The sequence below is a fragment of the Apium graveolens genome, chromosome 3, assembly GCF_009905375.1.
Source record: "Apium graveolens cultivar Ventura chromosome 3, ASM990537v1, whole genome shotgun sequence".
Classification (NCBI taxonomy): Eukaryota; Viridiplantae; Streptophyta; class Magnoliopsida; order Apiales; family Apiaceae; genus Apium; species Apium graveolens.
The window spans coordinates 292,362,350-292,379,729 of NC_133649.1; the positions used below are offsets into that span (position 1 = coordinate 292,362,350).

Below are 17,380 nucleotides of genomic sequence, written 5' to 3' on the forward strand. Positions count from 1 at the left end.
TAATTCGAAATTCATATTTGTATTATAATTAAGTCTCACTTAATTATTTAATAAATAAATTTAATAATTAATATTAGTAAATTTGAATATCATTATTTGTCAAATTAATTAAGTCAAACTTAATTAATATTATAAATAATTCAAATTACTTTAATTTAATTTAAATCCAATTTAAATTAAATAATCCTTCAAGCATTCTTTGTATGTGACCCTATAGGTTATTATTACATTGACAACGAATTTTAAATCTAATTTAAAATCATAAACAATGAGCGGCATCTAGTAATACATCATTGTTATCCAAGTAATAATAATTGAATCGGTGATTAATTAAACTTTTTGTGAATAATGTACAATGTAATATAATTCCTTTAACCAAATATTATAGATTAAACTAGAGGCATGTAATGTGTCATCCTCATCATAGTTTAATCCAAGTTTCCTTGATCAATGAGTAGACTATCATTTCAAATCAATATTTGAGCGTGGCCACGCATTTCATAGTCTAGCTCACACAAGAGGCCAATAATATCACTCCTAAAATAGGAGGGTTAAATCCCATCTAGATCATTCATATTTCTCATACGATTCATTATATACCCAATGTCCACTTTTATCATTACCCGGTAAAGAATAACTTTTAATGGAATCAATGTATATTAATTCTCGTATAGAAATATAATGACTTCAGGTCTAAGGACCATTACATCATTATCACTGTGAGAATTACTTATGACACAACAGACATGTAGAATCTCACATTGAGTCTGTCCAACACCATGTACATATACATCTGCCTGTATTTTTGGCTTTAGTATCACTATACCTATGATCAATGAGATGTGATCATTAGTCAACAAACACACCAGTCTTAATGCATTATTATTGTCCCTTAATAATAATACTCGATTAGGGACCTTTAGGAATATTGATACTATTCTCATAATCTCAATTCTAAGTCACGTACTTAGAGATATAGAATTGCATATCATATTCCAAGGACATTTATTAATCTAACATTTATATCGCAGTAAATTAAGAATTAATAAATTATAAAGAGAATAATCGATAAAACATAAACATTAATAATCCAAATGTCTTCAACTAAAACATTATAGTGTTGTCTCTAGGGCACAAACACTAACAACAAACTCCCCCACTTAAACTCCTAATATCCTCGTCAGGTCCGAACAAACAACCCATAGAACCAAGATCGTACATCTCTAGCCATTGTGGGATAATACCAACTGGCTTCGTGTCCCCACCTCCGGACATCTTGCCATTGTGGGATAATACCACCAGCCTTCGTGTCCGCACCTCCAGCAACTTGATGCATCAAACTTTCGAGAGTCGGTTCTGATACCATATGTGACAATCCGGGTCAAATCCCGAGCCTTTTTCGAAAATTGGGTCAAGTCTCGATTACGAGTCCAAAATAAGCCGAATCATATTGTCCCTAGTGCACACAACTTGTGATAGGACAAGCTCACCACAGATCCCAAAAGGTCATGATTTTTTGTGCACATAATATTAGTACTTTGCCTTATAAACTGAACAGAAGTCTCAAATCTTCTTGATGTGGGACTGGGATGTTACAACGATGCGTACAGATCTTTCAAAATATCAAATAAATCTTTCTCATCAGAAAAACTACTGAAACCCACATAATATGACATACAAAAATAACAAGAGATAACACAATAACATCCCAAAAATATGGACACGAATAAACAACCTTGATAATAAGGTATTCAGCTAGATCTCATTTAAAAATAATTAGATCTCGATTTTATTGAAAAATCTAATAATGAAGAGAGTATAGGAGAGCAATGGAGAAGCGGCGACTAGAACTCAACAATTGTGAGTCAGATTCTCAAAACTGGTTTGAATACATATATACCTTAAAGAACAAGAAACTTAATTTATGTTAAATTATCATTTAAATTTAAATATATGTAAATTTGTAGGACTAACCATTTTACAAATAAAACGTGAAACGACTATATAAATTATAAAAATCTATTAAAAAAATCAAAAAAAATAATTTATTTTACCTATCATATAAATTTAAATTTACATAAATTTGTATAACTAACTATTCTAGAAATATAATGTGATTAATAAATATCTAACCATTTTGATTTAAACACATTTATATGACTTACTTTATTAGAAACTCTTTTTTCTAATATAATACATGTTTATAATAATTTTAATTTAAACATGTCAAGAATTTATTCATTTTTTAAACATAAATTAGTAGATTTAAATATTTTAACATTTTATGATAATTAAATTTTTTACAACAAAACTGAATTATAGATAAAATACATAAATATATTAAAAATAATTAGTTAATGAATTATATGAATTTTTACGTTTGGAGTAATGATAGACGTACTAAGAGAGGCGTGTCAATTGTTGGTAAAAATTTATAATAATTTCTAAAACGGGGAAAAATTCTAATTATAACTATTATACATGGAATTACAAACTTTTTTAATGATCAACAAGGTCGTAAATAAACAGAATCATTCGTAAAAAAAATTCAAGTTTGACTCGTTTTAGATTAACATCACTTAGTAATTTGTTTATTAGCTTAAACAAAATTTGAATATGAAATGTGCTCGATAAGTAACGAGCAAGAGCTAAATTTTACACATATTTGACTCGAACTCGACTCTTTTAGTTCGGAATTTGATCGAGTTCGACTCGAACTCGTTAAATTTGGCTGAATTCGTTTCATTTAATGTAAAATATTGTGTTTTATAAATATTTATATCATGATATTTAAATGTAATAAATTAAGCTTAAATTACAAGTCATTTTAGTTATTATGATAATATTGAATGATAGAATTCCTCTCTATAAATAATTCAAGAGATTTATTATAATTTCATCGCCAAGGATGAAGTTGTCGTATTCTTCTTAGAAAATTTAAATATTAACATTTAAATGAGATAATACAAATATGAAAATTAATTAAAATTAGAAATTAACCAACTCTAATAAATTATTTTTTTATATTAATTAAACTATAAGTATTTATCAAATTTTATCTTATTTTATATTACATTGTATATTTTGTGGTATTCTAAAACAATATCACATGAATGCGATTTTACGAAAATGGTTTTGTTTTAAAATGTTAATATGAATGAAACATTGCGTCAAAATATTCATAAGTTAACAACTTGACTCGTCTTGAATTTGGTTTGTATTCGGCTCGACTTGGAATAACATTCGGCTTGACTCGAATATAAACAAGTTTGTGTTTGACTTATATATTAACGAAACAATTTTGAACATAACTTTAAATTGGACTAAAAGCACGGATCGACTTGGTTCTATCTAAATTAAAAAAAATCAAAATACGCTCTTTTCAGATAAATTCAACCCGTCTGTGTTCTTTTTCGTCCTAGTTATCGGGGCCAGGACCTCATCGAGAAATAAGAGAAACTAATACTATAGTTGTGTTTGGTTGGAATAGATAAAATTTGTTATGAATGAAATGTAATTGGGAATGAAATGGTGGGAGAAACAAGGTTGAATGAAATGATCAATTCAGGCCTCTTGTTTGGTACATCTTTTATTGTTGGAGTGGACATTTCATTCATTTGAGTTGTTTGATTTCTCAAAATAATGAAATGGATATCAATTTTTTTAATTCTCTGGGCACAATCATTTTATTTATACAACTTTCATTTTTAAACTTAAAAATGAATATCATATGATACATAACTCAATAAAACATAAATAAGACAGAGATTATACAAAAAAAGAGTCAAAACTTTAATAGGAGATGTCAAATTTCTAATCAAAATAATGTCAGGACATCACTGTCATCATAAAAAATATATAAAGAGTTGTTATTGAGAACATAAACTCTTTATAACAAAGTTCGATCTCATATCTGCTTAACTAAAATATCATTAACAACGACAATCTTCTCTTCAACAGGTGCTGGAAAAATAGTATCATAAGATCTTCATCGTTGGCTATTTTTTCTTGCAACTTGAAGCTTCTGCAATATTGTGAGGTTTGGAATTTTTGACAGTTCTTCATTCAGCCATTTCTTTCAATAACATATCTTCTTCGGATGCAATTATTAATTTAGTTGAAATCTTAAAGTGGTTAGCAATCCTTTCTGAAGCAGTATACACAACATTCAATAGTTAATCAATGTTTCCTTTCTTTCTTTTCTTGTTTATTGACTCATCCGCGAATGTGCACTTCATTGCTCGTCATCCAATAATGATCGCTTATCAGCTCAAGATATTCAGTCATATTTTCCGTTGCTTTATCTTTTCTAAAGATAATTAAAAAATTCTATTTCTAAAGGTAATTGAAAATTCTATCTTTGAAATTCTATTTCAAAGATAATTATCTTTTCTAAAGATAATTGAAAAGGTATGGTGCTCCTAAATAATTACCGGACAATCAAAAAATTGATCGTGATAATTATAAATAAATATAAATGATAATAATATGCACCAACTTCATCCAAATTTAAGATTTTACAAATTATTGCTTTGTATTTAAGAGTTGGCAAGGCAGTTAACCAAAATAGTTAACATTACTAAGGCTGGAATCTGTCTGCACAATAACATAAAGCAGTAACTTGTATAAATACAACAGTTGTAGGTGCTTTATCGGACTTATATACTTTACTGATATATGTTAAATGCTTATTTATGTGGAAAACACATATAAAGAACATATTATCATGAATATATTAGACGCTCATTTAAGATGAATATCACTGATGCTATAAATTTATGTAAGCCACTGGTGGTAGTAGTTCTATAAATCAATCGTCATTTAACTTGTCTCATTTGTTATCACCCGAATACATAAAATGATGGTAAAGATTATACAGTATCAATGTAGCATAACTCCATAAGATATTAAACCCATACATACCTCGTTGTTGTAACAACATTGTCTTATGAGTTCCATCCAAATCCTGAACTATTTCGACTATATCGGATGTCATACACAAGACTAAAATTCTTTTTCAATGTGTACCCGAGACTATGTGAGGCTTTTCCTTTAAACTTGTTATGAGAAGCTTGGTTTGTAGTAAATTCTCAAGAAATGTTATATATCAGGTTTTAAATCCATTATCTGCTTTAAAAATTCCAGTATTAACAAGTTAAAGCTTCAACTAGTTTTTCATCTTCATCTTCTCCATTTCCTTTTATTTTTTCCATCACCTCTATCTACTAATGAATTAGTTCATTCCATATCTCCCACCATTTATAGAGAATATATGAGAATTGATAAAGTGATTAAATAAATATTAAATATTAAAGAAGCACAAGTATATGACAATTTATCATGAAAATGCGGGAGCAATATTTAAATATTATCATGAATAATGTGTAAAAACTCTCAATTAATATCATTTCATTACAGAAATAAAGTTCAAGTAATAAGTTTAACTTGGAAGCATTAAACATAAGAAAATGACATAATGTTTAGTTTATGCTAGAAGATCTGCAAGTAGTCAGATTATTCTTATCCTAAAAATAGTACAACAGAAATGGACATATTTCATATTAATTGAATTTTATTTTTAAAAAAATCAATAACTAATAGATAATAAAATAATGGTTGTCGTCAAATTATATTACAACCTTATCATCCTTGAAAATATTATTTTCCTTGAAGTTAAACAGTGCTTAAAAAGAGCAGTTATCAAGTCATGTTGCATAAGGAGTCATGCTTACCTTATTAACTAGAAAAGATCATTATGCATGCTCAATCAATCGCCTAGACCATGGTTTAACTATGTTGTATTTTACAAATGTAGTGCCATAGTGTGATTTTTAGCGCAGGATTATAAACTATTTCATAATATATCGTACGTGTATAACGGAAGTCAAGCCATTAATGTAGATAACCTAATCCAATACTGAACATAAAGTATATGATTAGAAAACAAAATCAGAGTGAACATAAAGTATCATTTTAGCGTGTAAAAGACCATCGATGCAATTCAGACTCAATGATGTTGACAAAGGGGCATTAAAGTAAATTATACAAGCTTCTAGGATAATCATTTTTTCTCATAGAATTTTTATTGAGTACTTAGCTACACATAAATAAAAATAGAACAGATTGGTATAAGCATATACATACACAAAAATTAGCTATGCATATTAAATTTTTAAAAATATTTTAAGATTTGTACATACACAAATAATCATGTATAAACACACAAAATTCATATATATAAGCATATAGACACAAATCGATTTACAAACCTGATTATACAAATCGATAGAACTCCAAACTTTCAATTAAATTTTAAAACAAGTCTTCAAACTGTAGATCGATGAGTGATTATACGAACTTTTATCAAAGAGAAGAGATGAAAGAGAGGAGTGAGAGAGAGAAGAATGGCGCGTAGCGAGAGGGAGAGATAGAGAAGAACGAAAAATGGTAGAGATAGAGGAGAGAGTGCTTAGAGTACGAGAGAGAAGTTGTTAATTCTTTTTTTCCTGACTGAATATATAGTAAATGGAACTTTTAATGTCCATTTCCCAAAAAAATATTAACTTAGCTATGAATCCATATATTATCTCAAACAACCATAGTTTTACTTCAATCGCAATGCTTAGGCTAACTATATCAACTAATTCAATAAATTGTGCACACTCTCATTTTCACCTCAATTTAAAAAAAATACTTACTAACCCCTAAAATCCTAAATTACTTATCTCACACAATTTCATAAATAATAAATTCATATGCATAAACATTATTCACATTAAAATGTGTGCAAAAGTCAAAACGTTATATTAAAAACAGAAGGAGTATAAGTATATATAAAATTACTAATCAAGACACTAATACAAGGAAATTTGGCAATGGCGGGTATATGGAATTAAAGTTAGACATGAGCAAGGTTTATGATCATATAAAATAGGATTTCTTGCAAGGTATTTTACTTAAAATGAGATTCTCAGATTGATAGACTAAATTGATCATGAAGTGTGTAACCACGGTTTCTTACTCGATTATTCATGGAGATAATGAGTTGGGTCCGATTCGTCCTAGTCGAGGCATTAGACAAGGAAATCCCTTACCTCCATACTTGTTTATTATCTGCGTCGAGGGACTTTCCTCACTCATGCGGAATTATGAAACTAAACAGTGGCTACGTGGCATCTGAATTTACAGAAATGCACCAGTCATCTCGCATATGTTCTTTACTGACGACAGTTATCTTTATTGCAAAGCTAATATGACAGACGCAATGAAAGTATTACAGTTGCTAGATGTTTACGAAAAAGCCTCAGGACAAAAGGTTAACCAAGAAAAGTCTTTGATATTTTTCAGTGTCATTGTTATTCAATACAATAAACAACTGATATGTCAGGAGCTGTAAATGGTTGAAGATGATAAGCATAACACGTACTTGGGCCTTTCTAATATTATTGACAGAAATAAATCATCCATGTTGGAATTTATGAAAGACAAGGTTCATACACATATTAGATATTGGAAATATTCGTATATATCAAGGTCAGGGAAGGAGATTTTGATTAAGTCAGCTGGTCTATCCTTGCCATCATACTACATGAGCCTCTTTTTACTCCCATTTGAGATTACTAGAGCCATTGAAAGTAAACTAACCAAGTTCTGTTGGAAAACAAATAAGACAAACACGTCAAAATTAAGTTTCCGGGGTTATGCTCTAGAAACGGCTACATATACACTAAACCGAGTTCCAACTAAATCGGTTCAAAAGACTCCATATGAGATATGGACTGAGAAACGTCACAGCTTGTCTTTTATGAAAGTATGGGGATGCGAAGCGTTTGTGAAATGCTTAGTGTCTGACAAGCTGGGACCAAAATCGGATAAATGTTATTTTATGGGATATCTTGAAGAAATTAAAGGGTATAGCTTCCATAATCCTACCGAGAACAAAGTGTTTAATGCTCGAACCGCTGTATTTCTTGAAAGAGAGTTACTTTCCAAGAAAATCAGTGAGAGGACTGTATATCTCGATGAAGATCGAGTTGGACAAAATAACATTGAACCGGAGTTGGAAAGTGGGTAGGAAGTACATCAAGATGTTCCTGCTCAGGAAACACAGGTTGTTCGTAGATTTAGTAGGGATCGTCATGAGCCAGAGAGATATTATGGATTTCTCTAGACTCAAGATGACGATGTAATGCTCATAGACAATGATGAGCCTCTTACCTACCAAGAAACTATGAACAGTCCAGACTCCAAGAGATGGCTAGAGGCCATGAAATCCGAAATGGAATCCATGTATCAAAATAAAGTATGGACTTCAGTTGATCCACCTGAAGGGGTAAAACCTATAGGGTGTAAGTGGGTTTTCAAGAAGAAAACTGACATGGATGGTAAAGTACAGACCTATAAAGCGTGACTAGTGGCAAAAGGTTTCAAACAAATTCATGGTATAGACTATGATGAGACCTTTTCACCAGTTGCTATGGTCAAGTCCATCAGGTGTTTTCTAGCAATAGCTGCTTACTACGACTATTAGATTTGGCAAATGGATGTCAAAACCGCTTTCTTAAATGGGAGCCTTGAAGAGGATGTATACATGATACGACCTGAGGGTTTTGTCGATCCCAAGTTTGCTAAGATGGTCTGTAAGCTGCTTCGATCTATTTATGGATTGAAGCAAGCCTCAAGGAGATGGAATCGTCATTTTGATGAAACAGTCAAAGAATTTGGCTTTATTCAAAATGAAGATGAACCATGTGTTTACAAGAAGGTTAGTGTGAGCCATGTGGCATTCCTAGTACTATATGTAGATGACATATTACTAATAGGGAATGACATACCTTCTCAACAGGCTGTTAAGACTTGGTTGGGAAATAGTTTCTCGATGAAGGATTTAGGCGATGCCACCTATATATTAGGGATCAAGATCTATAGAGATAGATCAAGAAAATAAATCGGCCTAAGTCAGAGTACATACATTGATAAAGTATTGCATCGTTTTGGGATGCAAGAGGCAAAAAGAGGATATGTCCCAATGTCTCGTAGGATATTGATCTCAAAAGATAATTGCCCTAAATCATTAGATGATAAGGGCCGTATGAGCAAAGTTTCATATGCTTCGGCAATTGAATCAATAATGTATGCGATGATATGTACTCGTCCTGATGTTGCGTATGCCTTGAGCATGACGAGCAGATACCAGTCTAATTCAGGTGAGGGTCACTGGACAACTGTCAAGAATATTCTTAAGTACTTGAAGAGGACTAAAGATTCATTCTTGGTGTATGGAGGAGATGAGAAGCTGGTTGTAAAGGGTTACACTGACGCCAGCTTCCAGACGGACATAGATGATTCAGTATCTCAATCAGGTTTTGTGTTTTGCCTTAATGGAGGTGCTGTAAGCTGGAAGAGTTCAAAGTAAGAGAAAGTAGCTGATTCTATAATGGAAGCTGAGTATATTGCTGCCAGTGAAACTGCCAAGGAGGCTGTTTGGATACAGAAATTCATAACGGGACTTGGTGTGGTTCCATCGATCACAGATGCAGTTGATCTTTACAATGATAATAATGGAGCTATTGTGCAGGCTAAAGAACCAAGGTCCCCTTCCGGGGCAAAGCATATACTTAGGAAAAATCACCTTCTTTGAGAGATTAATGAAAGAGGAGATATACATATATGTAAAGTACATACTGATGATAATATTGCAGACCCACTGTCTAAGACTTTGTCGCGGCAAAAGCATGAAGGTCATACTAGTTCCATGGATATTAGATACATGGGTTATTGGATCTAGTGCAAGTGGGTGATTGTTAATGTTTGTGCCCTAGAGACAACACGATTATGTTTATATTATGAAATATTTGGAATATTAATTATGATTCTATGGATTTTTCTTTAGTAATTTATTATATCTTTATTTTTTGCGATAAAATGTTAGATTAATAAATGTCCTTGGAATATGATATGTAAATCTATATCTCTAAGTACGTGACTTAGAAATGAGATTATGAGAATAGTATTGATATTCCTAAAGGTCCCTAGTCAAGTATTATTGTTAAGGGATGATAATAAATACATTGAGACTAGTGTGTTTGTTGACTGATGATCACATCTCATTGATCATCGGTATGGTGATACTAAAGTCAAAACACATGCACATGTATTAAATACATGGTGCTGGATTGACCCGTTGTGAGATACTACATGTTTAAAATGTCATAAGTTAACCTCACAGTGATAATGTTGTATTGGTCTTTTGACCTGAAATCATTATATTTCTATACGAGAATTAATATACTTTGATACTATTGAAAGTTATCCTTGACCGGGTAATAATAAAAGTAGACATTGGGTATATTATGAATCGTATGAGAAATATGAATGATCTAGATGGGATTCAGCCATCCTTTATTAAAGGAGTGATATTATTGGCCTCTTGATTGAGTAAGACTATAAAATGCATGGTCGTGCTCAAATACTGATTTATTTAATAGTTTACTCATTGATCAAGGTTAGATGGATTAAACATTAACAGAGGATGACACAATGCATGCCTTGAGTTTGATCTATAATATAAGGCTAAAGGGATTATATTATATTGTACATTATTCACGAAAGGTTTGATTGAATCGCCAATTATTATTATTACTTGGGGAGCAATGATGTATTACTAGATGTCACTCATTATTTATAATTTTATTATTAGAAAATAAAATTATTGCCAACGTAATAACAACCTAAAGGGTCACACACAAAGATGTTTAAAACGGAGTGTTATTTAAATTATGAATTTAAATATTTTATTATTATTAATTCGAAATTAATTATTAAATTAATTAAGTGAGACTTGATTAATTGTATATATATTAGAATTCGAATTTAATAATAATATAAACCAAAATCAGAATGGGTTCTTTTAGAAGCCCATTAAGATTAGGGTTAGGCCCAAATCCTCTCTCCCTATATATAAGATGTATATTTTTAAGGTTTAGTTGACACATCACGTTTTTAGAAAACCCTAGCAGCTCTACATCTTAGAGAGGCTAGAGAGAGAGAGAAACGAGGCAACCAAATCGGCTAGTACCGGATCCGTTGATAGTTGGACGATCGGGCGTTCGTGTGGAAACCTTGGAGAGCAGATCTTCGAAAGGAGGGTTGCTGTGTTGGTTCATCAAGATCTGTACATTCATCACAATCAGAAGGAAAGCTTTATTAAGGTAAACATCTAATCTCCGAATTAAATGTCTTGTTTCGCATGGATCCTGCGTTTGGGATTTCATTTTTCATATTTATTTTTGATTTTTCCGCTGCGTTTGTGTCATGAATCCCAACAATACTTTGTCAAGTTGTCTTCCAACTCTGGTACAATTACAAGCCAAACATGTTCTACTACAGGTAACATGCCCAGTATGTTGTGATGCTGATGAGACAATAATGTACAGTTTGGTATCATGCAATTTTGCTAGAAAATGTTGGCGATTCTGCTACCAAGATATCTCATACAATTGAGTTTCAGGAGTGGATGACTTCTTTAATATATTCAATAAGTTGGAATTATGACAGTGTGCTGGTCCATTTGGAGATCTCAGAATGATTTAGTCTGGAAATAAAAACCAACAACGGTAATCATAACAGTTGCCGAAGCAAAGTAGTATCTTACACAATGGAAGTTACCTCAACATAAATCTTTCACGGCTATTCTCCAACCACATGTGACATGTCGAGGGAGATGAAGCTTTAATCTGGGCTAAACCGTTATCAAATATAGTTAAGGTATCAGTTGAAGCAGCGGTGTTAAAGGACCGTGACAGAATTGGTTTTGGTTTGATAGCAAGAGACTCTAATGGTTTTCTGATTGAGGCTAAGGCTTTATTTCAAACTCAAATAGTCGCTCATGTACTAGCAGAGGCCATGACAATTAAGGAAGTGTTGAGCTAGATTGATAGGGCACATTGGTCATATGTGGCTTTGAAGTCTAATTGCCTGGTGGTGATTCAAGCAATCAGGAGTAAAACTTCAACGAGATCAACTCTTGGGTAGATTATTGAGGATTATCGTAGCTTGATGCTACAGTTTGATAACAAAGTTTCCTTGTTGTTTGTTAAACGGTCTGTGAATAGAGGATCATATAATTATTCACGTCATATTTTTTTAAGAGTTCTGTTCCCGTTAAAATTCAAATTTATATTAATAAGAATTTAAATTATGAATGAAATCTCCTTCTTCTCATCAAAAAAATCAAGACACTAATATATATTATTGAAATTTCGATTTTTGTTAACCGAACCCATGCCATGAACCAAATAATTCCATGATAGTATTGGTCATGACTATCACTCAACTTAACTACGTCTCCATTGGTCATGACTATCACTCAACTTAACTACGTCTCCACGCAACAAGATCTCGTTGTTCTCATTTTTGGTAATTTTTCTTTCCACAATGATCTCAGCTTACGTAGAGAATTAATTAAATACTTTTTAAAGGATTAAAAAAATAGGACATGCCGAGGACATCGCTTGGTTAAACATCAATATCTTTAGTATATTTCTGTAGGCAAGATCCATTCTCTATTCTCTACATTAATTATTTAACTCTAATCGTAATTTATAGTTTTCGTAACACGTATATAATCTCTATGTTCCATAATTCCTATTTCCTAGCATGTTCAAATTCTTCAATTTTGAATAATTTTAATATTTATATAATATATACAATTTATAATTACGGGAACTAATAAACAAGCCAAAAATTACGAGAAGGTCAGTAAGGAAGCCAGTAGATGAGTAATACGTGCGGTTAAGATAATAAAAAAGAAAGGAAGAAAATTATGATAAAGTTGACATAACACCAACAAACAAACAAAAATATCAAAAGCTTCGGGGGTGGAGTTAAAACTGTATTTGCTAAAAAACAGTGTCTAGATGACTACTACTCCTGCTTGGACTTCATACATATATTCATGTGTATGACCATGTACACGTACTGACAGAACATAACTGGTGTTTTTATATGTAGTTATGTATGAACTTTATTATGCTCAAGAGTAGTGGACTTTTTGTATTGATCCAATATTTATAGCCAGAGAGAGATTTGAGAGAGAGAGAGATTTGGGAGAGAGAGCGAGAGAGAGAGAGAGAGAGAGTGAGAGAGAGAGAGAGGAGAATATTGATTGGTTTTGGAAATCTTTGTGTGTCGGTCATGGACTTTGTTCTTGTTTGAAGACGACAGGACTCAAGTTTCTGTAATGCCTTTTTCAACTTTCTCTCTTCTTTTGTCGTTTTGATTTATTACATTTCTTTCATGATTCTTCATCATTTCCCACTCAAGACTTTAAACATAAAACACACAGTTTTTTGTTGAACTCCATCAAGATTCAGGTATTCTTATTCTTTTATCATGTTTAGTTTTGATTCTTTATTGGTTTTATGTTATTTTGATTATTTGAAATGTAAAATATGCAAGATTTTTTATTTTATTGGAATTTTTTGGTGGGATATGAGAATTAGAGTCACTGAATTTGCCGTGTACGTAATGAAAGTCTATCTTTATGTGTGTGGTTAAGATTTAAGACTTATGCAATTTTATGTTATTTTTGTTTGTTTTTATGTAGTGTTTGATTAAGCAATGATTACTTTCATGGATTCGAAAGAAAAATTCAAAGATTCCGAGAAATGTTTAGATTCACAGTTTTGGCATGCGTGTGCTGGAAGTATGGTGCAGATACCTCCTGTGAACTCTAAGGTCTTCTACTTCCCTCAGGGTCATTCTGAGCATTCTTGTCAAAATGTGGAGTTTCTGAGTTCTCCTAGGCTTCCTGCTTATGTTGGTTGTAGAGTATCGGCTATTAGGTTTATGGCGGATCCGGATACGGATGAGGTTTATGCTAATATTAGATTGGTTCCTGTTGGTGGAAATGAGATTAATTGTGATGATGCTGAAATTTTGAGTATTAATGGATCGAGTGAGCAAGAGAAACCTACTTCGTTTGCCAAGACGTTGACACAGTCGGATGCTAATAATGGTGGGGGGTTTTCTGTTCCGCGTTATTGTGCTGAGACAATTTTTCCACGGCTGGACTATTCTGCTGATCCTCCGGTACAAACTATTCTTGCTAAGGATGTTCATGGTGAAACTTGGAAGTTTCGTCATATTTACAGGGGGACGCCAAGACGCCATCTTTTGACGACAGGGTGGAGTACATTTGTGAATCAGAAGAAGCTTGTTGCAGGAGATTCAATTGTGTTTTTGAGGGCAGAGAATGGGGACCTTTGTGTTGGCATTAGGAGAGCAAAGAGGGGAATTGGAGGTAATCCTGAATCTACGTCTGGTTGGAATCCAGCTGGGGGAAATTGTGTTGTGCCATATGGAGGGTTCTCAGCTTTTCTTAGGGATGACGAAAACAAATTAGCAAGATATGGTAATGGAGGAAGTCCACCTAGTAGTGGAAATGGAATAAGCAAGGCCAAAGTAATGGCTGAATCAGTAATTGAAGCTGCAACCCTTGCAGCTGAAGGGCAGCCCTTTGAAATTGTTTATTACCCTCGAGCAAGCACTCCAGAGTTCTGTGTCAAAGCCTCACAAGTAAAATCTGCAATGCAAATCCGCTGGTGTTCTGGAATGAGGTTCAAAATGCCCTTTGAAACTGAAGATTCATCACGGATAAGTTGGTTCATGGGAACTATAGCCTCTGTCCAAGTTGCTGATCCCATTCGTTGGCCCGATTCACCATGGAGGCTTCTACAGGTACCATGTTTCTCTCTGATTTGCAGTTATTTGTTTCACTAAATCTTAATCCTTCATGGTATAATCTTATGCCGTTCTCTTCTTATATGCTCTTTTGGGTTATTTGATGTCATGTGATCAGGTATAAACAAATTATTCAGTAATTTTATGATCACTTTGGTGATTGTCCTTGATGATCTGGTCACAGAAAATTTTATCAAAATGATCAGTTTCAGATTTACTTTTATGATAGACTTTAGGGCCTTGCCTCTTCATCATGCTTTAATGTAGATTTATCTATATCCTAATATAGGTGACTAGATAAGATGCCATACCCTAGCTAAACACCATAAGTTCCGCGGAATGGTACATACAAATAATAGGTTGAAGCCTTCACCTGAATTTCCAGCATATTAGTAGAATTGTAGCGATTCTTCTATGTCTAGAGCCCAATTGTGGAATATCTGTAACAAGATACTGCTGCTTCCCCTGTCCTCATATCACGATATGTTAGATGACTGTATTCTGGACTTTTTTTTATCTATTTCCAGAGAACTTCCTAAAGTACCTGTTTTTCTCAGTTCCTAATCAAGTTACTGTTCCAGGTCACCTGGGATGAACCCGATCTGCTACAAAATGTAAAAAGTGTCAGCCCTTGGCTTGTGGAATTAGTATCAAGTATGCCTAATATTCAAATTTCCCCATTCTCACCACCTCGAAAGAAGCTAAAATTACCCCAGCACCCAAATTTCCCTCTAGACGGGCAACTTCCAGTGCCGACATTTTCCAGCAATCTCCTGGGACACAACAGTCCTTTTGGTCGTTTTCCCGATAACACTCCTGCTGGCATGCAGGGAGCCAGGCACGCTCAATATGGTTTACCGTTACCAGATATCCACCTTCAAAAATTGCAGTCGGGTCTATTTCCGCCTGGTTTCTCACCTTTTCGTCATTGTTCCATACCAACTAGGCCTTTAATCAATCCAAATTTTATCAAGGCAGACAGCAGTGAGAATATCTCTTGCCTGTTAAGCATAGGGAATTCAGCTAACCCTACAAAAAAAATTGATGACCAGAAACCGCAGCAATTTTTACTTTTTGGTCAGCCGATACTAACAAAGCAGCAGATTACGCTAAGCAAGTCTGCTTTTACAGCCTCGCCAGTTCATCCTGGCAACAGTTCTTCCGGAGTGAATGTAGACAAGGCAGCATATTTATCTGATGGAGATTGTTCCGCCTCTGGTTCTGGTCTTGCAATCCGTCAATGTACGATAACAGAGGCCCCATCCTCTGAAAATTTACTTCAATACAAAGGTAATCTTCAAGAAGCTGAGACCAACTTGGAAACTGGTCAATGTAAGGTATTCATGGAATCTGAGGAGGTAGGTCGAACTCTAGATCTTTCCTTGCTCACTTCTTATGAAGAACTGTACAGAAAATTAGCTTCCATGTTTGGTATTAGAAGTTCTGATATTCTGAATCAAGTGCGCTACCGTGACACCAGAGGTGCTGTAAAGAACATCGGAGATGAACAATTTAGGTGAGTAAGTTTTTCTGTCTTCTTCAATAATCATATCGATGTCATGGTTAATCACATTTCATGGATAGATCACGTTTTAGCAGACTGTAATTGTTCTATGTTTATCTAAATATTTCTTTATGCTTTGTTTCTCTTCCTTATTGCAGCGACTTCGTAAAAACAGCAAGAAGATTGATGATTCTAACAGACGCAACAGCAACAACATAGAAATCTAAAATTTAATGAGGGATCGCTAACTCCAGCTTTCAGAAGTTACTCGGTGTTTCTGCATTGTTCGAGAACTAATGGTTGTTTCAGACAGAACATTTTTGTTCTTAATCCCGACATTTCTTTCAATTCCGGTCACGCGTTGGGGATTGCATATCCTCCTTCCATTCCCGACCACGAGAGCCTGTTAAAGCTCGAAAAGATTGAAGAATCCGGTTCGTTCATAATTTTTAGAAACCTTATATTTATGTACAGACCAGTGTTAAGAGTTCAAAGTTGGACAAAGTGAGAACGCCTCGGGCATTTTTGTTTGTTTATTTTTAATCTGGTAGTAAGTTGATTAATTTGGCCATTGTCTCTTTTGAACTGTAGTTTCTGAAGTTTTGTATAGCCTACATTCATGGAATAAAATGACAGATACAAATGATTCAGGCGTCTAATGAAGCTTCGGTCTAGATGTGACTCGTCTTTATTTAGTTTTTTCCTTCTTTTCTCTAATAATTAAACGTATATATCTTACAAATGAGTATTTATCACAACGACCTTGAGAGTAAGTGAGAATTGAATTCAGGAACTTGACGAGAACGGTTTAGAATTCGGGACACGGAACGACATGGATAAACATGTACCTGCTGAAATCAGTCAACTACATTCCTGCAAAAAAAAGTGCGGATTAAAGGCTTAATTAGGAAGCAGCAAGCATCACGAAGCACGACAAAGCGATGGTTACGTGTTTACAACGTTTTCAGCAAAACTAGCAGAGTAGTACAAAATTTAAAATTTGAAACATTAGGTGCATGTTTATGTCTGGGTGACTACTTATAAGTCCATTTATAAGCTGGTTATCACTTATAGGGTATTTGTAAGTTAGATTTATACTCCTTCGTCCCTAAAAACGTTTGCTATTTGTGTTGG

The 17,380-nt window shown here is 33.3% G+C and overlaps 1 protein-coding gene across 2 annotated transcripts; it reads left to right on the top strand.

Moving 5' to 3' along the window:
- The first annotated feature begins 12,861 nt into the window (after nt 1-12,861).
- On the top strand, nt 12,862-16,905 carry LOC141713580 (auxin response factor 18-like). 2 transcript variants are annotated; one of them, XM_074517058.1, is made up of 4 exons: nt 12,862-13,373; nt 13,607-14,739; nt 15,324-16,258; nt 16,405-16,905. In XM_074517058.1, the coding sequence occupies exons 2-4, from the start codon at nt 13,621-13,623 to the stop codon at nt 16,463-16,465; spliced, it is 2,115 nt and encodes a 704-aa protein (XP_074373159.1). In that variant the 5' UTR covers nt 12,862-13,373; nt 13,607-13,620; the 3' UTR covers nt 16,466-16,905. The 2 variants fall into 2 exon arrangements, with proteins under 2 accessions (XP_074373159.1, XP_074373160.1); XM_074517059.1 differs by having other exon boundaries at nt 12,862-13,237.
- The last annotated feature ends 475 nt before the right edge of the window (nt 16,906-17,380 follow it).